This window comes from Epargyreus clarus, unplaced genomic scaffold (assembly GCF_041222505.1).
Source record: "Epargyreus clarus isolate Ecla_fem2 unplaced genomic scaffold, WU_Ecla_fem_2.2 ptg000036l, whole genome shotgun sequence".
In the NCBI taxonomy this organism is placed as follows: domain Eukaryota; kingdom Metazoa; phylum Arthropoda; class Insecta; order Lepidoptera; family Hesperiidae; genus Epargyreus; species Epargyreus clarus.
The window spans coordinates 5,469,262-5,497,014 of NW_027332241.1; the positions used below are offsets into that span (position 1 = coordinate 5,469,262).

General features: G+C 39.0%; 2 protein-coding genes and 1 long non-coding RNA gene across 4 annotated transcripts in view; 1 reads left to right on the plus strand and 2 right to left on the minus strand.

Annotated features, from left to right (window-relative positions):
* The window catches only part of LOC140756853 (uncharacterized), a 194,748-nt gene that overhangs the window by 95,795 nt on the left and 71,200 nt on the right, over positions 1–27,753 (minus strand). The gene's annotated exons all lie outside the window — the stretch shown is intronic.
* The window catches only part of ACC (acetyl-CoA carboxylase), a 109,051-nt gene that overhangs the window by 47,649 nt on the left and 33,649 nt on the right, over positions 1–27,753 (plus strand). For both annotated transcript variants that reach the window (XM_073092384.1, XM_073092385.1), the window contains 20 exons: positions 435–542; positions 1,135–1,229; positions 1,787–1,880; positions 2,760–2,875; positions 3,508–3,681; positions 4,496–4,658; positions 5,147–5,309; positions 5,868–6,012; positions 6,549–6,658; positions 7,246–7,412; positions 7,980–8,191; positions 9,125–9,230; positions 9,751–9,888; positions 13,494–13,600; positions 14,349–14,485; positions 15,211–15,297; positions 16,599–16,681; positions 18,050–18,159; positions 18,879–19,007; positions 19,523–19,705. In XM_073092384.1, the coding sequence (XP_072948485.1) occupies positions 435–542; positions 1,135–1,229; positions 1,787–1,880; positions 2,760–2,875; positions 3,508–3,681; positions 4,496–4,658; positions 5,147–5,309; positions 5,868–6,012; positions 6,549–6,658; positions 7,246–7,412; positions 7,980–8,191; positions 9,125–9,230; positions 9,751–9,888; positions 13,494–13,600; positions 14,349–14,485; positions 15,211–15,297; positions 16,599–16,681; positions 18,050–18,159; positions 18,879–19,007; positions 19,523–19,705 (2,627 nt within the window). The remainder of the gene's footprint in view (positions 1–434; positions 543–1,134; positions 1,230–1,786; positions 1,881–2,759; positions 2,876–3,507; positions 3,682–4,495; positions 4,659–5,146; positions 5,310–5,867; positions 6,013–6,548; positions 6,659–7,245; positions 7,413–7,979; positions 8,192–9,124; positions 9,231–9,750; positions 9,889–13,493; positions 13,601–14,348; positions 14,486–15,210; positions 15,298–16,598; positions 16,682–18,049; positions 18,160–18,878; positions 19,008–19,522; positions 19,706–27,753) is intronic.
* Positions 20,295–27,506, minus strand: Or-14 (candidate olfactory receptor). Its single transcript, XM_073092482.1, has 7 exons — positions 27,395–27,506; positions 26,586–26,722; positions 24,961–25,484; positions 24,251–24,350; positions 23,341–23,436; positions 22,586–22,744; positions 20,295–20,339 (listed from the first exon to the last, which is right to left on the minus strand). The coding sequence occupies exons 1-7, from the start codon at positions 27,501–27,503 to the stop codon at positions 20,295–20,297; spliced, it is 1,170 nt and encodes a 389-aa protein (XP_072948583.1). The 5' UTR covers positions 27,504–27,506.

Below are 27,753 nucleotides of genomic sequence, written 5' to 3' on the forward strand. Positions count from 1 at the left end.
TAGGAGCAGCCAAGGTAGTACAATAGAAATAGCAGTGACTATAGTCTCAATAGGAGTAGCAAATACTAGTAGCAGTATTTGTATTAGTAGCAGTATTAGTAGTAAAAAGATGCAAATATGCACACGTATGGAGTTTCTTGCGCCGCTTCTTCTCCATAGCGAAATACCTTCCGAAGCGGTGGTAGTTTGTTGACTTTCAAAAAGTATTCTATATGAATCAATTTTGAATAAATGAGATTTGAATTTGAATTTGTAGGAATAACAATAGTAAAAGTGGTAACATACTCGTTAATGAATTTTTGGATCCGTTAAAAAACCTTTTCGGTGAAATGAAATGGACTGTGAAACAGAATTTCATACTGCTACACAATAATGGGTTAAATGAATCGTTATTGTATGAACTTGTCAATTAATTTTTATTTATCGTTTTCCAGAATTGAAAGCGGAGTACAACAGCAAAAAGATCAAGATATCGTCGGAGCTGTTCGGTAGGGGGTGCGTCTCCACCCCCGAGCAGGGGTTGCAAGCGGCCACTAAGATTGGTATGGAATTCTTTTCTATTGGGTAACTTTTATCTCATATTTAGCTTAGGGGATGAATTTTCAAAAGTACTTTCTGTAGGATTATTAAAGAACCCTTTTTGGTTTGTTCCTGGTGGTAGTGGTACCACCTATTTTTGCCTCATAAAAGCAGTGTTAAGAGCTGCTGTGTTCTAGTTTGAAAGAGCTGCTGTGTTCTGGTGGTAAGAGATACACTCATACGAGGCTTGCAACTTAGACATCCAAAGTAAAAACGCATCTGTGGCCGACCTCAGTTATCTAATGTTTGACCTTAGGGGTAGCAACGCCATGACCGACCTTAGGTAGGAATCTAATCTTATCTAGGGTAGATTACAGATGTCCTTGGCGGCAGTAGCCACTTACCATCAGGTGGACTGCATTCTCATTTGATGCTTCTTTATCATGTATATGACAAAATACAATATTTTTACCCCAATGTCAAGGAAGGGTTATATTAATGTATGATCGATTGCTAGCCCAAATGACAGCTCCATCATTGTAGCACATATACTTGGGACATTTTCAACGGAACCCGATGTCAATCTGTTGCTATGATGTATATTATGTTTTTCAGGGTTCCCCGTGATGATAAAGGCGTCAGAGGGCGGCGGCGGCAAGGGTATCAGGAAGGTGGAGAACCCTGAAGACTTCAACAACATGTTTCGACAGGTTGGTTATGCTAATTTCTCTCCCATGGCAGCAGTGTAGCGCTTTTGGATGTCTATTTCGTTCATTCGTCAACGAAGTTTCGGAACCGTTCGAAAGTTCCTTGCTATTTCACATTCGTGACATTAGTCATTATGATTTTATGAAAAAACTGTCACATTTAAACTATATGGAGTAGGATTTGGATGTCAAATTATTTGTTACACACCCGAAACGGATATCCGTAACTGGATTATGAAAAGTCCGAAACTTTGAACGAAATACGGATTGCGTAATTGCGTATGTATTGTCTGTTTAGGTATTGTCTTATTAGTAATTAAGTATCTTTAGTAACTACGTGGATTAACGCCGTAATGATTGCAAAGAATAATATTTATTTAATTTTTCATTATTAAAGTTCGAAACTTGGCAATTTAGCTAGGTAATATTTGTAGAATTTCAAAATTAAGTCGGCATATATTGGTTAAAATTTATTACTAACAGGTGTTAGTGGTTTCGTGGCTGTCCCGTATATAAAAAAATATTGCCATTTTTTTTAATGAAATTTGTAATAATTCTAGGTGCAAGCCGAGGTGCCCGGGTCGCCGATATTCGTGATGAAGTTGGCCAAGTCGGCCAGACATCTTGAAGTTCAACTGCTCGCTGATCAATACGGTATGTGTGTTATGATGTTAACGAGCGTTCAGACCACCTGGAGATAAGTCACTTTTGATTGATAAACAGACAGATAAATAGATAGTTGTCGTTGTACAATAAATAATACAAAATGTCAAAACTGGTAGAATTATTTGAAATTCTACTTAAATTCTTACTTTTAAGTTTAACGGGAGGCATATCGAAGCCTATTTTAGTCCTCAGACTTTAGTAGAGTACTCAGGTGTTATTTATACTTATATCCTAGTCCTAGTGCTTTTATCAAAATAATATTATTATACTATAATGTTACTTTAAGGTCGAGGGTAGTTATAGAAATTAACTTTCAAGTTTATCATCAGCCTGATAGACCATCAAGGCTGGCGTTGTTTTCTTAGACACAAAAAAACATAATTTAAATAAAACAACTTGTACTTTTTGTTGTATAATCTGTGCTTCCTTGCGTATTTTCAAACTTCGCGCGTAATAACCAACAAAGAGAGCGCTCCCTGCCCACATCGGTGACTAGCAAGTGTGCGGTCTTTTATATTTCTAATACTCGTTTCCCCGTTTTTATGTGTTGGCTGTGTATGGCTGAGCCAAAGCCACAAAAAGAAAAAAAAGGGTGCGGTCACGTTTTAATCTCCATTTTTTCGAATAAAACCATTTTTGTTAAACCGAACCCTACAAATCTAATATTCAAAGTCCCACAAAAATACATGTTTTTATTAAATTACTGAATGTAGGACCAATTTAAAATAGGTTCAATTAGCCTTTTTCGTAAAACGGAACATGATAACATACATAATAATTTTTAATCACTGATTAATTTAGTGTAATGTATTCTGTGTTTCGGTCATACATTTTTTTTTATACAAGAATAATCATACTTAATTCCAGGTAATGCTATCTCTCTCTTCGGCCGCGACTGTTCCATCCAGCGTCGGCACCAGAAGATCATAGAGGAGGCTCCGGCGGGCGTCGCCAAACCTGATGTCTTTATCGAGATGGAAAAGGTATGTAACCTTTTTACCACGCTTTTATTAGCTTGACCTGTATGTATTTGTATAACGGAATCTTTGAACTCCATTTTTATCCACTTTGAACGTTCCAATTAATTTAAAATTTTGGACAGTTATCAAGAACCAATGACAAGTCACGATTTTAATAATTTTATTCCATTCTCCTAATCAGGATCTTCCGAAATCAGGCTTTACGATTTTCCTTGTGCGATTTTAGCCTGGTTTTTATTTTTTAAGCTATAATTATCCTAATATAGGAGTAGCAGAGGAATCAGCAGTCCGCCTGATGGTATGTGGCTACTGCCACCCATGGACATCTGTAATCGACCCCAGATAAGGTTAGTTTCCTAACTGAGGTCGGCCATGGATATGGCCATGGCGCCACTACCCCTGAGGACTAAGCTTGGTCTTGGAAAAGTATTAAATTGTAATCCTATCTGGGGTTGCTCGTTTGCTATTTCTACGTAAAAAAAAGATTTTATTTTATTGAATTTAATATATAACTAATTTGGTTTTTGATTATCATTTTCATTTAGTTCGTTTATCATCATTTAGTTTTATTAATTTTAATTTATAATATTTTTTCCATTATTTTTTGTTTCTGATTACTAATAATATTGTTCTAGGCCGCCGTCCGCCTAGCGAAGATGGTCGGCTACGTGAGCGCGGGCACAGTGGAGTACCTGTACGACCCGGCGTCCGGCTCTTACTACTTCCTGGAGCTGAACCCGAGACTGCAGGTGGAGCACCCCTGCACTGAGATGGTCGCTGACGTCAACCTGCCCGCTGCGCAGTTGCAGGTGAGTAGACTGACAAAAGACTTGAAAGACCGGGAGTAGAATGCTAATTGACTAAGTAGGTGAGTAGACCTTTTATAAACCATGAAAAGACCGTGAGTAGAACGTCAGTAGACCATCGATATTCTGTGGACAGACTGCGTAGGGAATGATAATAGACTATGAGTAGAATGTTGATAGATGGCAAGGCGCTGATGGGGGGAATACACTGTTAATAGACCGCGAAAAGACTGCGAGTACGAAGATAATAGACAATGAGTAGAACGTCGATAGATGGCGAGGAGCTGATGAAGGGAATAAGCTGTTAATAGACTATGAAAAGACCGTGAGTAGAACGTCAGTAGACCATGAGTAGAATGTGTTAAAATAGTTAGATAAATGATGGTGGGAATAGACTGGGTAGACTGCAAGAAGAACGTCAGTAGACCACGAGTAGAATGTAGAGTAGTAGGAGTAGTAGCACGAGTAGTAGATCGTGAGTGGTTCGTCAGTTCTTTTTGTAAATCCTATGAGAATTGGCAGTTGAGTAGGTCGTTAGTAGACCTTGAGGTAATAAACAGGAGACGCCAGTAAAACCTTAGTAGTCAAGTATCGCGAAGAAGTGCGATCCGGCGTTCTTACTCTGTCTTGGCGCTAAAAATCCGACTGCAAGTGAAACATCCTTGCGCCGAAACGGTAACGGCCTCGTCATTGCTTTCAGCACTTTTAACTAATCCTTAATCTTTCAAATTGGACCATCCAGACCAATTTAAAAAATCACATTATGTATATTATTTATTATTATATTAGTTTATTTAATACATGTTTATTTTCCCAGATCGCCATGGGCCTGCCCCTGTACAACATCAAGGACATCCGGCTGCTGTACGGGGAGTCCCCCTGGGGGCTCTCGCAGATCGACTTCGACGAGCCCCGCCAGCGCCCGTCCCCCTGGGGACACGTGATCGCTGCCAGGATCACCAGTGAGAACCCGGATGAAGGTGGGTAGACCGGTAGAACAGTAGACTGGTAGACTAGTAGACCGGTAGACCAGTAGACCGATAGATAAATGGAACTTTGGTAAGGAGAGATCTCTCGCCGCACTCGGTGATCATGCCCGGACAACGACCGTGCTCCGACAGTCTCAGGTCGAAACTCGAATATACAGGGTGAATTTTTTAAACAGGCCTACTGGGCCAAATCCGAAACTATAAGGATTAACGAAAAATGCTGAAAGGAGTTACGAGGCCGATTTTGATAAAGACTATAACTGCATAATTATTTTTTCTAATATATTTTTCTCTAGCCGGGAATCGAACAAGTTCTTTATGAAAAAAAATACACCCTCTACTCCACTTCATAATCTGATTTAAGGAATTACCTTACATATCTAAATTTGATCTTGGAAAAATAATTGTGGCTGTAACTTCAATCATTTCTGACTATTTATCATCTTATTTATTTATTTATCTAAACCTAACTCTTCCAGGCTTCAAGCCCTCATCGGGTACGGTGCAAGAGCTGAACTTCAGATCCTCTAAGAACGTGTGGGGTTACTTCAGTGTGGCGGCGTCGGGAGGGTTGCACGAGTTCGCGGATTCCCAGTTCGGGCACTGCTTCTCCTGGGGGGAGACTAGGGAGCAGGCGAGAGAGTGAGTAGACTGGAAGACTAATAGACTAGTAGACTAAAAGACTAGTAGACTGATAGACTGCAGGCGAGAGAATGAGTTAGACTAAAGGACTAATAGACTAGTAGACTAAAAGACTAGTTGAGTGATAGACTGCAGGTGAGAGGGTGAGTAGACTAGTAGACTAATAGATTAGTGTCTACTAGACAGATAGTGTAGTATACAGACTGGATAGACTAGTAGGTGAATAGACTAATAGACTTTAATATTATTGACTGAAAGCTCAATATACTAATAGTCTAGTATATTAATAAATGAGTATGCGATAGACCAGTGGTCTAATAGATTGAAAGACGGGTGGACGACTTTCAGATATAATTAACTAGTAAACCAGTAGACAGTTGTCCAGTTAATTAGTAGACAAGTATACATATACATGTATTTTAATGCTGGTAATTGAAATAAATAAAAACATTATGCTGAAATTAGAATCTCGTATTTCGGGTCTACCATCTTTTACTTGGACAAATCCTTCCATATGTGTATCAGTGGATTTCTAACATTTTTTTTATTTGTACCCAGGAACCTGGTGATAGCCCTAAAGGAGCTGAGCATCCGCGGCGACTTCCGTACCACCGTGGAGTACCTCATCACTCTGCTGGAGACGCGAGCCTTCCAGGACAACAACATCGACACCAGCTGGCTGGACGCGCTCATTGCTGAGAGGGTGAGTAGACCAGATGACCTGGGGAGAGTAAAATAATAGACCAGGAGGTAGTCCAGGAGTAGTACCACTAGATTGAGAAAAGACGAATAGACCACTAGACTGACAAACTAAAGACGAGTAGACCGCTAGACTGACAGACAGAAGACGAGTAGACGGATAAAATTGGGCACAGTAGACAAGTAGACCGGAAAATGATACCGACTAGTAAATAAACAAATGTCTACTAGTCTACTTTATGTCAGTCAGTAACTGAAGAGTGGGTAAGGATGTATACGAGTAGAACATTATACAAACATGTAATAGACGGTAGAGCAATGGGCAATAAATGAATACATCGGTGGAGAGTAGGATATAGACCAGTAGACCGGTATACTAACAGACAGTAGACTGTTAGACCCGTGCACTAATATGTAGAGTGAGTAGACCGATAGACCGGTATAACGACAGCAATTCAAAATTGTGTCTGAGGGAGAAAGATACAGATATCAAGAGAGAGAGAAAGAGATATAGTTAACATATAATTTGTCTCCCATCAGGTACAATCAGAGAAGCCGGACATAATGCTGGGTGTGATTTGCGGGTCCATCCTCATAGCTGACAACATCATCACCTCGCACTTCCAGGAGTTCAAGAGTGCTTTAGAGAAGTATGTGGTTTTATATTCCCGATATTTAGACCACCATACCGGTCTGATGCGCAAAGCGTTCCGGGTTCGAATTCGAACCCTAGCCAGGTATATATCTGAATGATGAATTTTGATAGTTGTTCTGGGTTTGTGTGTGTCCATGGCACCCACGATACAGGGAATCCTAGTGTGGTGCTGTGAGTGTAGAAAGCGTATATTTATTATAATTATTATATTATGCTATTTTTTATAGTATTTATATATCACGCACCATAGTAAGGGGGGGGGGGGCGGTAGTAGAGCGACCTTAGGTAGGGCTCTAATGTTTATCTAGGGTTGATTACAGATGTCTATATTGTTTGCCACTCATGATTTATTTTTATTCATAATAAATCGCAAGTATCTATTTACCTTTATTTTTTTATATCGGTTGGATGCCCAAATGCAACTTTTACAAATAAAAATTACACAAAATGTAATATTGTAACGTTATGTAACGTATACAATTCATGATGTTTATTTCATTTGTATGTTTGCAAGAAAATATTTTTACATTTTTTCCAAACGCCCAAAAAGAAAACTTCTAAAATACTATTTTCTCCCACCAGGGGCCAGATCCAAGGGTCAGGCCAGCTGTCAAACTCGGTGGACGTGGAGCTGATCCACACGGGCAGCAAGTACAAGGTGACAGCGACCAAGTCCGGCCTCAGCTCCTACTTCCTCGCGATGAACGGCAGCTTCAAGGAGATCGAGGTGCACAAGCTGACTGATGGCGGTGAGTGGGCAGTAGACCGAGGGGATGTGGTGGAAAGACCGGAAAGACCAGTAGTGGAATGAAGATTGCATGGTCTGCGATGTTCGGTGGAGTATGAAGATGAATGGTTTTGTGTGTAATTTTGGAAAAAAAGTCTTTGTTAATGTTTTTATTTATTATTTTTTATTTAAATGTATTGTGTGGTCTTTGTTTTTTCATATAAATAATTATATTTGGGCACGATGTCCCATTTGATTGCCATGAGCGCAGACTAAAAACTATATAGATAGATAGATATTGAAGTCAGTTGTATTTTTTGTTAAAAAGTTTTTCTTGCAAGATACCAAAACTTAAAATATTTTTTTCTATGTATGTCAGAACGGTTTGATATTTAATACATTGGGCTCATTGAAGGAAATAACTAAGCTGCGTTTTACCTCCAAAAAGTATACTCGTATATGTCCAGATTAATTTAAAATAAAAATAGAATATTCGCGGTTGAAGATATCAAGGGATATGCAAACACTTATATTTATTTTTATACATTTTTACTATTTTTTTTATGAAACTACCCTTTGTATCCCCCAGGCACCCTCCTATCAGTCGAAGGCGCGTCCTACACGACGTACCTGAAGGACGAGGTGGACAAGTACCGCATCGTGATCGGCAACCAGACGGTGGTGTTCGAGAAGGAGAAGGACCCGTCGAGACTCCGCGCGCCCTCCGCCGGCAAGCTCATCAACACGCTCGTGGAGGACGGAGGCCACGTGGACAAGGGACAGCCCTACGCCGAGATCGAGGTGCGTGGAACTGATGGAGAATTTGAATCTAAATATATATAACTCAAAGGTGACTGACTGACATAGTGATCTATCAACGCACAGCCCAAACCACTGGACGGATCGGCCTGAAACTTGGCATGCAGGTAGATGTTATGATGTAGGCATCCACTAAGAAAGGATTTTGATCAATTCTGGGGATAAAATAGGGGATGAAAGTTTGTATAAATCTTCTTAGTTAATAATATTACTTCGTAACGCGAGCGAAGACGCGGGCAAGAGCTCGTTTAGAAATAAGTTGTAAGAATAAATAAAAAATAAAATTGACAAGTGTGTTATTGAATGAATGAATGAACGAAGGAATTAATGAAATGAATGAATGATTGTAAATTATAGCGGTCATTTTAATAAAGATTTAGACAAATGGCACAAGAAAAATATTTCAAATATTAATTTGGAAGTTATAAAATGAGTGAATGAATTATCTGAAGAATGAATGGAAAAATAATGATGAATTTTATATGAATAGAAAAGGATAGCGGCCATATTGATATAAAGGACAAACTTTTACGGGGATTTAGGTAAGTGAAATAAGAAATATTTAAATTTAGAATTATAGTTGACGAGTAAGTGAATGAATTAAAAAAAATATTTAAAAAATGTCGGCCATTTTGAAAAAGAACACTCTTACGCTTTATTAAAGTGAGTAGAATGTCCAAATATATTTAGAATTATAAAAATGAGTGATTATGAATAGTCGAAGGAGTGAGTGAAAAAATGAGTGAATGATTGTAAAGTACGGTGGTCATATTGACAAAGATTGAGGTAAGGTAAAAAATATACTTCAAAGTTAAATTTAGAATTTATTAAATTTTTATTCAAGGAGGATTTCTGAAAAGAATGAATGGAAAATTTTATAAATAGTTGAATAAATAGCTGTATTTTTGTTAACAGGTGATGAAGATGGTGATGACCCTATCAGCGCCAGAATCTGGCAGAGTGACGTGGTGTCTCCGACCTGGTGCTGTACTGGACATGGGGACTCTGATGGGTACCCTGGGTGAGTAGGACTCTGAGCTACTGTTCCACTGTAGGACATGAAGTTTACAAAACTTGTCTATGATTCTAGTCCAAATACGATATATTTTTTGAGAATATATGAAGAATATAAGTATGTGTAATATATTATGGATATTAGATATTGGTTAGTTACGAGTAGTTAGATAGTTTTTTTTATTATTAATATAGAAGTAGCAGACGAGCATGCAATCTACCTGATGGTAAGTGGCTACTACCGCCCATGGACAGCTGTAATCAACCTCAGATAGGATAAGATTCCAATCTGAGGTCGGCCACAGATGCGCGGCTACTCCTGAGGACTCGAAGCTGGAACGCCTCGGAAAAGTATATCTCCCTTAAAAGTTCTCTTTAATCTTATTTTGAAAACTTACGCCTGAATTTATCAAGTTTGAATTTGAAAGTTTGTATTATTATTGTATTGAAATCGACACGTACGATAAAAAAAATATATGACAAAAATATGTAACCTCTCACACCCTTTTCCCCCTTTATTTCGACAGAGCTGGACGACCCATCCCTAGTGACGACGGCCCAGCCCTACAAGGGCCAGTTCCCGCTCGACGACGGCCCCGTCGTCTCGGAGAAGCTCAACCACGCCCACAACAAGTATAAGAATATATTGGAGAATACTTTAGCTGGTAAGTGAAAGAAAGAAAGAAAAATAATGTATTCGGCAAAATACATAAAAACAATATAATTGGCCAAAGGCGAGCCGAATTCGCATTTCGAGGGTTCCGTACTACCGAAATTTTCATATATATTTTTTTTTATTTTTAGTATTTGCTGTTATAGCGAACCTTATACATGGTCTGTAAATTTCAAGTATCTATCTATTACTGTTCAGGAGATAGAACCCTGTGACAGACGGAGCTTAGTAATAGGGTTAAATTTTGATCCTTTGAATACGGAACCCTAAAAATGGTAAAAGTTACGTTTAAAGACATTTATTTCTCATAAGATTTTACAAAAAATCACTTACAGACAAATTACAAAATACAAACAGATTTAAATGGGTTAGCGTAGTGTAATTGTGGGTAGATTTAAAGTTAACAATCATATCTGTAGAAAAAATGCGAATGCAATGATAATTGATTTTTAAGGGTCATGACCTTCGATCACTAATAAGAACTAGATACACAATCCCATACAAAAATGAACTTAACAAGTGGCGTCAAATTGACGCTAAAAAAAAAGAAAAAAAAAATTGACGACCGTGGTTTGTCACTTGGACAAGGAATTAGTGGAGACGAACTGTCATTACTTTTAATATTTTTATTAGGTCGAAGTAATTAATTTTAATGAACATAATAATAATTTATCAATGAAAGTAAGTAATATGCAGTCACAATTTATTACAATAAAAATACAATAAGTTTAAAATTAAAATATAACCAAATACAAGTAATTTAATTAAAAAATCAACAAGCTGTTTACGCCGTTATCCAACGAAATATATTGCCCACGACTAAATAAATATGTAGTAAACCAACATTTATTTCAATTATTTTTACCTGACTGCCAAGGAAGGGTTATGTTTTTCGCGCGTATCTTGTATGTTTGTCTTTATTTATTTGATCGGATCTAACAAACGGCTGAATGAATGTCGACAATTAAGGTGTCATTATATTCGTCTCAATGACCCGAGTGTCCTTAGATAGGTGTTAGAAAAAAAAATCAAGATGGCGGATTTTTGGCGCGAAATAGTAATATTTCAAAAAAAGTTAACCGAACCTATCGAGTATGATATCAAATGAAAGGAAATTAAACGGAGATTATAAAAACATATAATTTGTGTATATATATAAAATAGCAAGGTGACTGACTGATTGACTGACTAAATGATTTTTTCATTTTTCAGAAATCAACGTACAGCCAAAACCGCTTAATTTAGAGTTCTGAAATTTTGCACATGGGTTCGCTATATAGCGTAAATAAGTACTAAGAAAGGCCTTTTGGAAATTCTACCCCTAAGAGGGTAAAACAGGGGATGACAGTTTTTTTCAAATCCTTTAATTTTGAAGCAACTACTGTAAAATTTAGTATTTGGCTTTCTGGATAGGAATAAAGATACACCTATTTATCCCTTTCCGAAAAATCAACCCCATAGAGGGCAAAATAAGGGTTAAAAGTTAATTTGAACAACCGTCAATTTTGACGCAAACACTATGAAATTTTGTATCTGGCTTGTTGGATAAAAATAATGAAATTCTACCCCTAACGATATAAAATAATTACTAGAACTTTGAATTACTGAAGTTATATATTCTATAAATCGTAAATGGTGGATGTTTTTCCGAAATAGTAACACGTTTTAAAAAAAGTTAACCAAAACTATGGAGTGGGGTATCAAAATAAAGGAAATTAAAAGGTGATTACACACATATTATATGATATATACATGTGTATAACACATCGAGGTGACTGTCTGACTAAATGCGTAAGTTGCTGCGCCAGACACCAACGTAAAGGGAAACCGCGGATCTTTAGCGTGCTGGAATTTTACACATAGGTTCTTTATATAGCGTAAATGAGCCCTACGAAGATAAAATAGGATAATATTGTTTGAACATCTTTTGTTTTTGAAGCAGATACCTATTATAAAACTTTTTTTTGGCTTTCTTGCTAAGAAATGATGAAACGCCTATTTCACTGTTTTTGAAAATTCTACTTCAGCCTTTATAGTGCAGTCGGGTTTTTGATAATTTTAATTAAATTACTTGCTTACTTTGTAGTGACAGAAATCCGTTGTATATTTCTTCTTAAATTTAGAGTTTTTTCCAACACCTATCTAAGGACATTTGGATATTTGAGACGAATATAATGACACCTTAACTGTCGAAATTCACCCAGCCGTATGTTAGATCCGAGGGAATAAAATGCAGTGCAGCTAAAGTCCGCTTATAAAGATACATACAAGATACGTGCAAAAAACATAACCCTTCCTTGGCAGTCGAGTAAAAATAAAAATATGGAATCAACAGGATGCCATTAATTCCCTTGAATAAAGTGAGTTTATTGGAAAACAGTCTTTTCGATGGATTTTTATTTTCTTTCCGTATCTTTTTTGGCTATGTTAAGCAATATTATTTTAGTGTATCTTTCGACAATAGACTTTATTATAATAATTCTATGACTATTGTCGCGGCAGTTGGATGAAAAGACATCATAAAATATATTAAATAATAATTTACTTAATAATTTCATTTCACTCATTTACTATTTACTCATTGCCTATGTTTAATTATTATACAAAACAAATATTTTTATATAACAAAAAAAAGAAAAAAAAAAATTAAATTAAAGAAAAAAATATAAAACAATAGCGTCTCCATTCAAGTTAGAACAGAGTCACCATGTAACCCGAACAAATCAAGTGGGCTTGCAATAGTAAGAATTGTACGTTTAGTAACAGACTTTACAATTTAAATGGTTTATACATTCTGTTGATTTTTGTTGATAATTTTTAAAACTTAAAAATAAATTATTTACGAACGAAATAGCAGTATTTATAATTGAGTGATAGCAATTACCTACCTACTTATAATAATAATACTTACCGAAAATACGATATTCCATCATTTGTTAGCGTACTAGACGTATGATTTTTGCAGTTTTGAACGAGCACTGAGGCATGTTTATTCTCCGAACGTTCAAACACTACTAACCTAAAAGCGCACCCAAATGTCTATTTGGGTGCTCTTTTCGTCGCGCCATTTTTTTGTCGCTGATTGTGTATCTAGTTCTTATTAGTGATCGAAGGTCATGACACACTTGGTTAATACTTATTTGAATAACTTAAGTTAGCGTTTTATTATATTTTTTTTAGATTATTATTAAAGAATTTACATTAAAGTTGTTAACAAGTTAATTTTTATGAAAATAATACTGCATTATTGTATTTTAATATAACCTAACTGGGAATCGAATAAGTTCATTTTGGAAAAAAAAAATACATACGGATATATAAGGATCAAATTCTGAGAAGTAATTATAAATGACAAAATAAAGGAAAAGGCTCATTTTGAAGAAAGTACATTTCTTACATATTTAATGCATTATTTATTAGTATTACATATTTAAATAATTTAAATAAAAAAAAGCTCAAAGGTATGTGAAGTCTACCAATACGCACTTGTCCAGCGCGGTGGACTATGGCCTAATCCTTCTCAGTCTGAGAGGAGACCCGTGAGCAGCAGTGGGACAGCAATGGGTTGAAGATGATGATGATTATATTTATTTATAGGTTACTGCCTCCCGGACCCATACAACACACCACGCTTACGAGAAATCGTCGAAAAGTTCATGTTGAGTCTACGGGACCCGTCTTTACCGCTTTTGGAGTTGCAAGAGGTAAGTAACAACAATATTGAAGGTGGTTGAACCGCCTGTAGTTCGAATCCGGCGACACCACCGCTACACCTATTTCTGTTAGCAGTAGAGCTGCTGTGTTCTGGTTTGAAGCGCGTTGTAAGAGAGACATACTTTTTATTTATTACTGATCTATCCATCGGTCTAGTCAGAACTTAATAGTATTTAATGTCAAGAAATTTTCAAATGTCGATCTTAGGTAGACAAAACGTTGGATAGATTGATAATTAATAACGGACATTATATCCATCGGTAGCAGCCCCGTGGTCAAGCTTATGTAGGTTAGTTTTATCTGGGCTCGATTACAGATGACCATTCAACTGTAATCAATTATCATCAGGTGGACTGCATGCTCGTCTGCTACTCCTTTATGAAGATTTTCAGCGTTTCGGTATGCGTGTTCTGACTTACGAATAAGGCGACCACTTTAGTCATTATATGGCAACGCTGTGATCGGCTTCAGAAAGAACCTGTTCTATATGGAGTTGGTTACAGATTTCCAGATGTGACTTATCATCAGGTGGACCCAGTGGCGACCCTAGCAAAAATTATAGATGGTGCGTCTCATGGTGACGTGATGGTTAAATAGCCGTTCAACAAACATGCTAGCCTCTTTACTAAATGGTTACGCTCGGGTGTTTTCGGCGCCCGCTTTTGCCGGCCTAGGGCCGCCCCTATTTAGACCGCATAATCGTTTGCTACTCTGACGTCATAACACCTATCTCCCCAGGTCCTGTCGACGACTTCGGGCCGTATCCCGATAGCCGTGGAGAAGAAGGTCCGCAAGCTGATGGCGCTGTACGAGAGGAACATCACGAGCGTGCTCGCCCAGTTCCCCAGCCAGCAGATCGCCAGCGTCATCGACCAGTGAGTGACGATGACGTCGTCAGGGGTGTCACTGACGTCATCACTCCCCTCCCTCCACTTCCCACTCCCAAGTGATATTTGATGTCGGGTATAAGCAGTCGCTAGGAGGTGACGTCATCAAACCCCCACCCTCCCCATCTGGACATGACATCATCAGATGCACGTTGATAATCCAGTGAAGGTCATCAGTAATGTACTTTGCTTTAGCATTTAGAGTCGTGACGTCATCAACGTCGCACGCAATCGTGACGTCAGCGCGGTGCGTTATTTGGCACTTGCAGATCATGACGTCATCAGTATTGCGTATTACATAATCGACACGATACATGGAGGCTGTATACAGGGAGAGATAAGGAGTAAATTGATGTAATTTTTGTATTGAATTGATCTTTTTTTTTTACTGTGATACCCAATTGTTGATATTTTCGTCTATTCATTAATTGAATGATTGATTCATTCATACATTCGTTGATACATACATACATTCATATTCTTATCTTAATTCATATTTCATATATATGAATCATATCTTAATTCTTAATTCATATTCTTATCTTATTTTGTTACTTTAATTTATTAAATTACTTTTTTCATCCAATCATTAATTCACTCATTACATTATCCATATTTTTTATTATTTTAGTTACTTAATGTTTAATTAATTTCTTTCATTTCGTTCATTCTTTAATTTTTTATTTTATTTAAATATATGTTTTTGTCGCCAGCCACGCGGCGTCGCTAGCGAAGCGCGCGGACAGAGATGTGTTCTTCATGAGCACACAGGCTTTGGTTGTGTTGGTGCAACGATACAGGTACGGTTTATATAGGAGTAGACGTGAAGTTCACCTGATGGTAAGCTACTGTCGTCCAAGGACATGTGTAGTCAACTCCAGATAGGATTAGATTGCTAGCTGAGGTTTAATAATGTTGTTATTAGGCAGAAATGGGTGTGGCGTTAGTACCTACAGAGCCGAACCACATAGTGTTCTATCACTTTTTACACTTGGCTAGATTGTTAAAGCCCATGCGTAGGCCGACCTGAGGTTTAATTATTCATTTCTTGTAACCAATGAGGACCGAAGTCCTTTATTAAAAAATCAATATCCAACATTTTGACTACGAAAGATCGTCATTTGATAATTATTTTAAACTAGAAATGGCCAAATTTGGAGTTTTGGTAGAAATTTTTTTAGAGAGATTGAGAATAACGGTCGTAAACAGGACCTTACAAAAGTTTCTCCCTTACCACACTTCAAACCGGAACACAGCAGCCATACACTACTGTTATAACAGAAATAAGTGTGACGGCGGTGCCGCTAGAGCCTGCCTATCATATGTTGCCACTATTAAATTATTTTTTATTAACCGACCTAAAGGAAGAGAGGTTATCTATTCGTTGAGTATGTATATATATATACAGTAAAACCCGTTTAAGACGATTTCGTAGGGACCCAACCAAAAACGCGTCTTAAGCGAGAAAACGTATTAAGCGGGATAAGGAAAATAAAAAATACTAGTATTATACATTATGTTCTAATTTAATATACCTAAATATATAGTGTAAGGATCTTGATCCATCGGTTGTAATTTGCTTGTCGCATTTGGAGGTATTTAAGTAGTAATTGTCAATGAATAAAATTATGCGTCTAGTTTTTAGTCTGGAAGTGTTCATCCAAAGATTTTAACCAGTCGATGAAACGAATGCCGGTCGAGATTGTGCATCATAAGTTACAGGTAGCAATCTTACGTTTTTAAAGCAACGTGAATTTTTAGCCATAACTAGCAAACGTAACTTTTCTGACCCATCAGAATTGGCACAGCCAGAACAGTCAGTCTCTCTATATTTGCTTTACCACCATCGAGCAGATTAGGCGTATTACGAATTAGGCGTATAAAACGGGATGACGGAGCGTATTAAGCGTTAAGAAATGTATGAAAACATGTCCTAAAACGCAGGGACTGGCGTAAAATGGCGTATTATGCGAGAAATCGTATTAAGCGTGATCGGTTTAAGCGGGTTCTACTGTATATTTAAACCTAATACTATGAATTTGTGATATATTTTATGTTTAAATTATTATAGTGTAGCTTATACAGATAATTTGTTATGCAGGAATGGTATCCGAGGAAGAATGAAGGCGGCCGTCCACGACTTACTCAAACAGTACTATCAGGTCGAAAGCAACTTCCAATTAGGTGAGTGGTAATGGTTTTGTTAACTAAACCATGTATATAGTCTGATTCATAATTAGGTGTCCAAAATGTAAACAAAGAAATGTCATTGTCAAAATCAGATTACAGGTATTGTAAACCTTAAATACACAAGAAACAAAATGAAAATTGAAACATTCGAGTTCGATCACGAAAACGAATAACATTTCGAACGAAATTTAAAAAATGGTGGCAATAAAAATGTTTAGAATACCGATTGTGTTACCATTATCATATTTTAATTTTCTACCATAAATATTGTTTTTATTATTATTACTGTGTAGAACTTATTTGAGTCAATATAAATATTGGAAAATTTGAATGATCTTAATTTATTTAAATTATTATTTGATTATCATTGTAGTATTTCAATATCGTCAAAAATAAGAAACTACCATCTAAAACGTAGTTTCTTGATATGTCAACACCTTTATTTACATTTTGGACACCTAATTATGAATCGGAATATAGTTGAATTCCCGTAGGAATATCGGGAAGATTTTTTTTTTATAATATAGAAGTAGCAGACGAGCATGCAGTCCACCTGATGGTAAGTGGCTACTGCCGCCCATAGACATCTGTAATCAACCCCAGATAGGATTAGATATTCCTACCTGAGGTCGGCCACAGATGCGCCGATACCCCTGAGGACTAAGCTGGAACGCCTCGGAAAAGTCTGTCTCCCTTACCACACCCTTCAAACCGGAACACAGCAGCGCCTAACACTGCTGTTATTAGGTAGAAATAGGTGTGGCGGTGGTGCCGCCGGAGTTGAACCACAAAGGGTTCTACCACCTTCAAATTCAATTTATAGAAGAACAATGTTATACTAAAAATTATCTATTCGTCTATACAATTACATATTGTATAGACCGCCTTTTGTATTGTCTTTTAAATTAGTTATCTATTTTTATATGTATCTTCTTTTATTGGGTACAATAAAGAGTATTGATTTGATTTGATTTGATAATGTTTAGTATTGAAACCGAGTTTCCGGACTCAAATTATATATGAACGCTTAATTTTTATATATCGATTTGAATCGTATAAGCAATAGTTGCTATACCGTTTTATGTTTTACTTGCACAGACCTATATTTGTTTCTGTGTTTACATGCTATATCCAATATTTTATTCAAATGTGTATTTCCAACGCATTATTTTTCACGCTATTTTACAACGTATCGACAATTAATATTGGATATGTGAATAGAGCGATTATTTTAAAACGCCTGTTAACTTATAACATGTTATAAAACGCGCTATGTTTTAACGTTTTGTCATATGTCACAAATATGCTATATAGCGCGCTATATTTATATATTCGTTATATTACAACTGTTATTTATCGCAGGTTCGTACGACAAATGCGTGATGGCGCTACGCGATCGCTACAAGGACGATATGCAAGCGGTCGCCAATATAATATTCTCGCACAACCAAGTTTCGAAGAAGAATTTGTTGGTGAGTTGTGTCACTTTAATTCTTTATTTGTAAGAAAGAAAGAATTAAATGTTTGAATTTGTTTTAAAGAAAGAAATAAATCTAAGAAATAGGAAAATTCTTCCATATTTAAATATGTAAATCCCTTTTGACCTTTTTTATAATATTTTAATGGCACACAAGCATGCAGTCATCATCAGTCAGCAGTCATCAGTCATGGACATCAGTAATCAATCGCAGATAGAATTAAATTCCTACCTGAGATTCGTCATTGATAAATTGTTATTAAGGATTAAGTTGGAAGGCATTGAAAAAGTATGTCTCCCTAACCACAGCCTTCAAACCAGAACACACCAGCGATTAACACTGCTGTTTTAGGTAGAGATAGTTGTGGCGGTGCTGTTTCTGTAGTCGAACCACAAAGGGTTCTACCACCTTCAATCTGAGGGGTTTCAACTTAATTTCAGGGGTACCAATACATCTTTGACCAACCTCAGATAGGACTTCAAATCTTATCTGGGGTTAATTATAGATATCCATGGGCAACAGTAGCCACTTACCATCAGTTGCACTGTTCATTCGCCATTTCCATCATATTAAATGAAATATATTTATTTACTATAGCCATTTACAAATTGTCAATTACAATACTTTTATATTACTACCGGATCAGAACGCGACCTCAACTGAGAATATCCGTTAAAAAACTCAACATATAAAAATAATAATATTTTCCTCAGGTGACCCTGCTAATAGACCACCTGTGGTCAAACGAGCCCGGTCTGACCGACGAGCTGGCGGCCACACTCAACGAGCTCACCTCGCTGCACCGCGCCGAACACAGCCGAGTGGCGTTGAGAGCGAGACAGGTATATTTTCAAAATATTTTGTAGTATATGTCATGTCTTCACTTATTTGAAGATTATCTAAAAAAATATTTGAATTCACAAAATTACAAATGTGTACAAATGACAAAAACGTATGTTTGACTACGGTGACCGGTGTCATCGGTTGTTGACGACCTTTGGGGGCCCCCTGGGACCCGGAGCCAGGGAGGACCGGAGTGTATGTATCTATGTTTTTGATTGTATATATCTATGTTTCATTCATAATCACGCTCTACAGACCAAATGGATTTTAACATATGAGGTGTCGTTATATTAGTCTAAATTTTAACATAGACTATATTTTTAAGCTATTGTCATTTTTTAAAAATTATAATAATTCTCGATTTACGGTATTATTATGATTATGTACGACCTAAACTAAGCTAACCTAACTCTACCTTTATCAGATAGTTCCATGGGCGGCAGTAGCCACATACCATCAGGACTGTATGCTCGCTTGCTACTGCAATATTACAATCTAAATCACCCATTCCCAGGTGTTGATAGCAGCGCACCAACCGGCCTACGAGCTCCGCCACAACCAGATGGAGTCTATCTTCCTCTCCGCAGTGGACATGTACGGCCACGACTTCCACCCAGAGAACCTTCAGAAGCTGATCCTGTCGGAGACTTCGATCTTCGATATATTGCACGATTTCTTCTATCACACCAACGCTGCGGTAAGTACCTTTTGTTGTTTTACTCGACTTTTTTTTTAAATATGTATTAAAATTTCAACTGTTTTTCCAGTACCGTTTAACAGTGAGATCGAATAATGCCAAAAAATACCGGTTTGTTGTATGGAGACGTTCAACTTTAATATTCAACTTTATTTAATTTTTAGTATTTGTTGTTATAGCGGCCACCGTTATGCATCCTCTGTAAAAAATTAAAGTATCTATCATGGATCTATTACGGTCCACGAGATAGAGGTCTGTGACAGACGGTCACACAGTGAAGTCTCAGTAATAGGGTTCCGTTTTACCTCTTTAGGTACGTTTTTTACCCTAAAAATGATTTTAGTACTCATCTACGTTGTGCTATATGGACGCGTATATAAGTTTGGGTTTTTTGGATAGGTTAGAACATAAACAGCTATAATGTATTTTCTTGCAATTTTTAAATAAAAAGATTGTTTAACTTCTAACTTATTTTTAATAACTAGATATAATAAAACTCGAACTAATAGAATATAATAAAACTCGGTGTTCAATGTAATTAATTAATTGAAAAATTAAGTGCTATTTTCAAAAGCTTCGTTTAATTGAATTATGATCTAAGTAGTGTGTACATCGAGTACGATGTTTGGAGAATCTGAAAAATAAATAAATGTAAACATTAAAATATACTTAAAAGCTTGATGTGTGTATGTAAGAAGTTATATTTATTTGGTGCAAGAAATATATATGCCTCCAGATTTTTTATTCAAACATTTGTACCTAACTTAACGACCAATAGACGAAAGTCCACGATTGGGTTTGGTCAATACAGGTAGAAAATACAAGGCAATCTATTCGGGCATGTTTACGTAAGTACCATGAGCGATAGTGACCACTTAACATGAGGTGTACAGCACGCTACTATACCGCGACACGCACGGACACGAACAGGTCCATGTCGAACACGAGCATGTTGAAGGCGGTGATCTCGGAGGGCCGCTGGCAGCGCGCCACCATGTACAGCACGCTACTATACCGCGACACGCACGGACACGAACAGGTCCATGTCGAACACGAGCATGTTGAAGGCGGTGATCTCGGAGGGCCGCTGGCAGCGCGCCACCATGTACAGCACGCTACTATACCGCTACACGCACGGACACGAACAGGTCCATGTCGAACACGAGCATGTTGAAGGCGGTGATCTCGGAGGGCCGCTGGCAGCGCGCCACCATGTACAGCACGCTACTATACCGCTACACGCACGGACACGAACAGGTCCATGTCGAACACGAGCATGTTGAAGGCGGTGATCTCGGAGGGCCGCTGGCAGCGCGCCACCATGTACAGCACGCTACTATACCGCTACACGCACGGACACGAACAGGTCCATGTCGAACACGAGCATGTTGAAGGCGGTGATCTCGGAGGGCCGCTGGCAGCGCGCCACCATGTACAGCACGCTACTATACCGCTACACGCACGGACACGAACAGGTCCATGTCGAACACGAGCATGTTGAAGGCGGTGATCTCGGAGGGCCGCTGGCAGCGCGCCACCATGTACAGCACGCTACTATACCGCTACACGCACGGACACGAACAGGTCCATGTCGAACACGAGCATGTTGAAGGCGGTGATCTCGGAGGGCCGCTGGCAGCGCGCCACCATGTACAGCACGCTACTATACCGCGACACGCACGGACACGAACAGGTCCATGTCGAACACGAGCATGTTGAAGGCGGTGATCTCGGAGGGCCGCTGGCAGCGCGCCACCATGTACAGCACGCTACTATACCGCGACACGCACGGACACGAACAGGTCCATGTCGAACACGAGCATGTTGAAGGCGGTGATCTCGGAGGGCCGCTGGCAGCGCGCCACCATGTACAGCACGCTACTATACCGCGACACGCACGGACACGAACAGGTCCATGTCGAACACGAGCATGTTGAAGGCGGTGATCTCGGAGGGCCGCTGGCAGCGCGCCACCATGTACAGCACGCTACTATACCGCGACACGCACGGACACGAACAGGTCCATGTCGAACACGAGCATGTTGAAGGCGGTGATCTCGGAGGGCCGCTGGCAGCGCGCCACCATGTACAGCACGCTACTATACCGCGACACGCACGGACACGAACAGGTCCATGTCGAACACGAGCATGTTGAAGGCGGTGATCTCGGAGGGCCGCTGGCAGCGCGCCACCATGTACAGCACGCTACTATACCGCTACACGCACGGACACGAACAGGTCCATGTCGAACACGAGCATGTTGAAGGCGGTGATCTCGGAGGGCCGCTGGCAGCGCGCCACCATGTACAGCACGCTACTATACCGCGACACGCACGGACACGAACAGGTCCATGTCGAACACGAGCATGTTGAAGGCGGTGATCTCGGAGGGCCGCTGGCAGCGCGCCACCATGTACAGCACGCTACTATACCGCGACACGCACGGACACGAACAGGTCCATGTCGAACACGAGCATGTTGAAGGCGGTGATCTCGGAGGGCCGCTGGCAGCGCGCCACCATGTACAGCACGCTACTATACCGCTACACGCACGGACACGAACAGGTCCATGTCGAACACGAGCATGTTGAAGGCGGTGATCTCGGAGGGCCGCTGGCAGCGCGCCACCATGTACAGCACGCTACTATACCGCGACACGCACGGACACGAACAGGTCCATGTCGAACACGAGCATGTTGAAGGCGGTGATCTCGGAGGGCCGCTGGCAGCGCGCCACCATGTACAGCACGCTACTATACCGCGACACGCACGGACACGAACAGGTCCATGTCGAACACGAGCATGTTGAAGGCGGTGATCTCGGAGGGCCGCTGGCAGCGCGCCACCATGTACAGCACGCTACTATACCGCGACACGCACGGACACGAACAGGTCCATGTCGAACACGAGCATGTTGAAGGCGGTGATCTCGGAGGGCCGCTGGCAGCGCGCCACCATGTACAGCACGGTGCTGCGCACGCGCGGGCTCGTCGTATGCTCCCATCCGCTGCAGTAGAGCCGTGTTGAGGTCTCTACCGACTGTGGGGTGGATAGTGGTTATATTATTCGGACAGTGGAATGGGGTAGTAGAGTCGGAAAAACGAGAGGATAGCGGTGAGATATAAAGAGAGCAGAGAAGCGAGAGAGATAGTTCTGAATCAAGGTGACGATGATGAAAGAATGAAGACAGAAGGGATAAAAGCAAGTGTCGGACTATAGAATAGGGTAAAAATAGGTTTGATGGGGCAGGGGAGGGAGGGGAGACGGGAATAAAATAAAGAAGTAGAAGACCGTGGAACTATAAAGGGTGAGCATGAAACAATATAACAAGGAAAAATGATAGGGAAATGCTTAAGATCAGATAAGATAAGAGATACTTTATGGTACCCACAACATGAAATAACAAAGTAACCTACAAATATAAAACAATACAATAGGCGGCCTTATCGCTTAATCAGCGATTTCGGTGAGGAGTAAAAGTAAGGATGAGTTAAAAAATAGGTAGGGTGCAAATAAGAGTGCAGTTTTTAATAACAGTAAAGTAGTGAAGTTAAGGAGTCAATCTTAGTGATATACTAAAGAGAGAAAGAGAGAGAGACAATATAGAATCAAAATAAAATGGTGAATTGTCTTACCTCGTGTTTTAATTTAGTTGAATATCGGCAAGGCAGGTAGATGTGGACGACGCTACCGATTATGAATATTATGTACCTTACGTCAAATTCGAAGCCCTAAAACCAAGTGATAAATAAAAATGGAGAAAATAATACTTTAAATTGAAGCATTGTGCTGTAATTATGACGAGTTATGAATAAATTAGACTGTTTCCGCGCAAAGATGTGACCTGAACTAGGTTTTTTTTTTATTTATCTGTTACGGTTATTTAGTCTGTGGAGGTTTTTCTTATTATCTGAACCATAGTGCCGTGAATATTCTGTTCAATCGTATCTATTTCCTTTTGTCTATATTGTCTACGAGCTTTTGCCCGCGGTTCCGCTCGCGTTACGAAGTAATATTTTCATCCCCTATTTTATCCCCTTGGGGTAGAATTGATCAAAATAATTTCTTAGCAGATGCCTACGTCATAACATCTACCTGCATGCCAAATTTCAGCCCGATCCGTCCAGTGGTTTGGGCTGTGCGTTGATAGATCACTATGTCACTCAGTCACCTTTGAGTTGTATATATTTAGATTCTTTTAACTTCCACCCGATGTGAAAATTCAGTTGAAGTAACGACCGTCTCTAAATTGGTGAGTGGCACCTGTATATCCTCCAAAGATATAACACGACAGACGGTCAAGACACGAAGACAAGACAAGAGGATGAAGAAAAAGGTGTTAGGGAAAGAAATAGATAGACAGTTAATATTTTTTATAGATGTTTTGAAGTAACCAAGTATTCCGCTTACTAAGTGGCTACTGTCGCCCATGGACGTCCGTGATCAACCCCCGATAAGATTAGAAGCTCTTAGATCGTTCATAGATTCGATGCTACCCCTGAGGACGTAGACTTGGTAAGTGTAAATGAGGTATTTAAATCTCACCTCAGTTATATGATACATGCAGTTACAAATTTGTATCATTGTCGCTATAAGAATCATGCCGAGCCATTTGTTGAACGATTCTTGAATCAAGTCGACATACCTGCAATGAATGAATTATAGTTTAAATAATTATAGTTTAAAAACTAAAACCACACTAAAATCGTACAACGAAAGTCGTTAATCCTGACGATCCTGATGAGACAAAATTAAAATTGGACAAATTTATTAAAATCATGTATTGTCATCGGTTCTTGATAAGTATTCCAAAAATCGAGTTCAAAGATTCCGTAGCATACATACATACAGGTCAAGCTAATAAAAGCGTAGGAAAAACCAAAAACACATTGGCAAAGAAATATAAGAATATAATGATTGTCTAGTACAATTGATACCCTTTTAAAAACATGGTGTGCTATATACGAAATATTTGAACTAATTCTGTATTTCGGTATAAAAGTAAAAAAAAAAGATTTGAGAATCGTACTGGCTCTATCACCATTCAACATTTCTTTGTTTATATAACACTGCAAGAAATTAATTATGTGTCTGTCGATTATGTTGATTTAGATAAAAGTCGTGTGACTTATGTCATATGAGCAACTATTTGTTTATTAGGCGTATATTTTAGTGCTTTACGTCTTTTATTGTAAACATCTCATCAGTCAACTTTTCAGTTGATTTAATCATCTTGATTATGCAAATTCACTTACTCAAACAACCTATTCTGCTCTTTAATAACTCCAACGATCTTCTCGTAAATTGCGTTCTCGTTTTTCTCCTTCAACGCGTCCTCGAATGCTTTGCAGTAAAGATCCATTTTCAAGCAGGCGTGGTTAATGCACAGACCGAAGAAGCCGTCGTATCCAAGGTAGTTGATGACGTAGAAGAAACAGCAGTACATCATGTAAGCGAACATTAACTCGAAGTAGGGTGAGTTGAAGCGGTCCTCGGGAGCCGCGAACGGATTGTTCAGATCGTGGATCATATACTTCTCGGGCTCGGACTTGAAGAGGAAGTTGTAGATGTTGAGAACGGTAGCCATGAGGGGGAAGATTGTGACGCACGTGAGGACGGTGATGCCCCAATACCTCTCGCAGTATATCAGGCTTTTCTGGATGCTGGTGTTCACGATCGCCTTGTAGGCCGGTGGGAGGTGGTTGTACATGGCGTAGTCGCGATCTATCTCGTCTATTATCTGCTTACCTGCCGATCGCTTCAAGTGCATTATTAACATCTGTGGAACACATTTTGATATGTAACGGTTACTCACGATTTTAATTTATTTTTGCCGATATTTCGAACCAATTGCATGGATCGTGGTCACGGCGAAACTGACCGTCGCTCTATGACTCCGTGACTTAAGGCCGCGATAATCTTATATATAAAATTATCGTGTCACAATGCTAGTTACCGTATTGCTCCGAAACGGAGTTACCGGTTTTCACCAAATTTTATGTGCATATTCAGTAGGTCTGAGAATCGGCTTTCGGGACCAGAATAGGGCTACGGTATCCCCTGCCTGTCGTAAGAGGCGACTAAAAGGGGGCTTCCGGGGTTGCGGGCGGCAAGAGTGGGTAGCTCGAACCGCCCGGTAAGCGACCCCGGGAAGGGCGGTGGTATGTGTGGTCACATACCGTCGTACACACCAGACGGTGAGGCGAGCACCAAGCTCACCTGGGCAGAGCCCGACGGGGCAACGCGCGAAGAGGACTCCGGTTGCGTTACTTTGGAGATCCCGGAGCCCTCTACGCAGCGCCGCGGACGGCCACCGGGGGGTTTTAGTGCGGTAAAAATCCCACATAACCCTGCGTCGCTCCCACGGCGCCGGGTACCTTTTGAAGGTTTCCCCCTCGTAAACAAAAAAAAAAAGGTCTGAGAATCGGCTACTATCTATTTTTCATATCCCTAAGTGATGGGGGTTGTTCACGCTTAACATTTTTTTATTTATATGGCAACACAACGTTTGCCGGGTCAGCTATTATTTGTCTAAAATCATGTATCTGAGGAAGTTTTAATTGGTGGATAGGTTTTATTTATTACACTTCCAGTTAGAGCTACATTCGGCTGTATTATATAAGTGATAAGAAGTAATTTATTTATGTATATCAAACTGATCTGTTAAGAAGAGGGTTAGGTTAAGTTATAGAAAGTGAGTAAGAAAGAGTAGTAAGGATAGGGTTAGGGACTCAATCGTTTGCTAGTCGTATATTAGAATATTGAAAATTCATTCTACCTTTTTACCACTCATTTCTGATATTAATACTAAAATATAATATGAACTTATACGCTAGCAAGGTTGTGTTGACCAGAAACTCGAATAATGACAAGTTATTACCTTTGCAAATCCTCCCAGAAATGGACCAATAATGGTGCAATGTCTGATAATGTTTAATATGTCGCGCCTCAACCAACATTTATAAATATCCCAAAATATCATGAGAGAAACTGGCATGATAGTCAGTAAGGAGATTACTGTAAAAAAAAGTTTATTAGGGAATTCTTTAATGGTTTATAGGACGGTGACGGCAATTTGATTATTCTGTTAAATTCATTAAGCAACTGCCACACGACGTGGAGCAAGTACGACAATTTGTATTATATTTACTTTTTTATATGGGAACTCCTTAATGGTACATGGTAACATTGTGGTGCTTTGATTGTTTTGTTCAACTCAATTTGCAATTACCATATGAAGCAGGACAACTATTACGATTTGTAGTTTTCTTGTATTTTTACTGATTTTACGAATGAAAAATGGCGTAAATAATAATTTAGGATTTATTCGAATAGTTCTAAAACATGTAAATATATTTTTTTATAATATAGGAGTAGAAGACGAGCATGTAGTCCACTTGATGGTAAGTGACTACTGCTGCTTATGGACATCTGAAACCAACCCCAAATAAGATTTGATATTCCTACTTGAGGTAGACCACAGATGCGCCGCTACCCCTGAGGACTAAGCTGGAACGCCTCGGAAAAGTATGTCTCCCTATCACACCCTTCAAACAAAAACACAGCAGCGCTTAGCGCTTCTGTAATGAGCCAGAAATAGGTGTGGCGGTGGTGGCGCCAGAGTCGAACCACAACGGGTTCTAACACCTTCAATATTACGATATTTATATAAATTAAAAAAATACATACAAATACAAACGACCCGTCGTTTTTCAGTTTTTGGATTCGGGTAAGTCAATCCGAGTCCCATTGCAAATGTTAAAATTTTGTATGTATCACGTAAGGTCGTGTACTTCATCTGTTTTGTACCTGAAATGTACGTTATTTTAGTTTGAATCAGCTTCTGTTCAAAACTCCATCTTGACTTCTATTTTGGCTATATTTTAAGTATATTAGCATCTAGAGTGGAAGACAGAGTACTTAAGAATAGAAAAAAAGAAAAATAACCAATATTTTAAAATTACCATGTCTAAGATCAACGTCTTGGTCTTCTATAGAATTGTAATCCATATTTACTTTTGCGATCAATTTTGTTTAAGATATAAATC

Bases quoted from the DNA above. Each gene is read 5' to 3' on its own strand.
- Or-14 (XM_073092482.1), bottom strand. From the start codon at position 27,503: ATGAAGTACACGACCTTACGTGATACATACAAAATTTTAACATTTGCA. The intron at 23,437-24,250 runs GTGAGATTTAAA...ACTTGGTTTTAG, and splicing joins GCATGTATCATATAACTGAG to GGCTTCGAATTTGACGTAAG. The intron at 22,745-23,340 runs GTAAGACAATTC...TCCACCCCACAG, and splicing joins CAACTAAATTAAAACACGAG to TCGGTAGAGACCTCAACACG.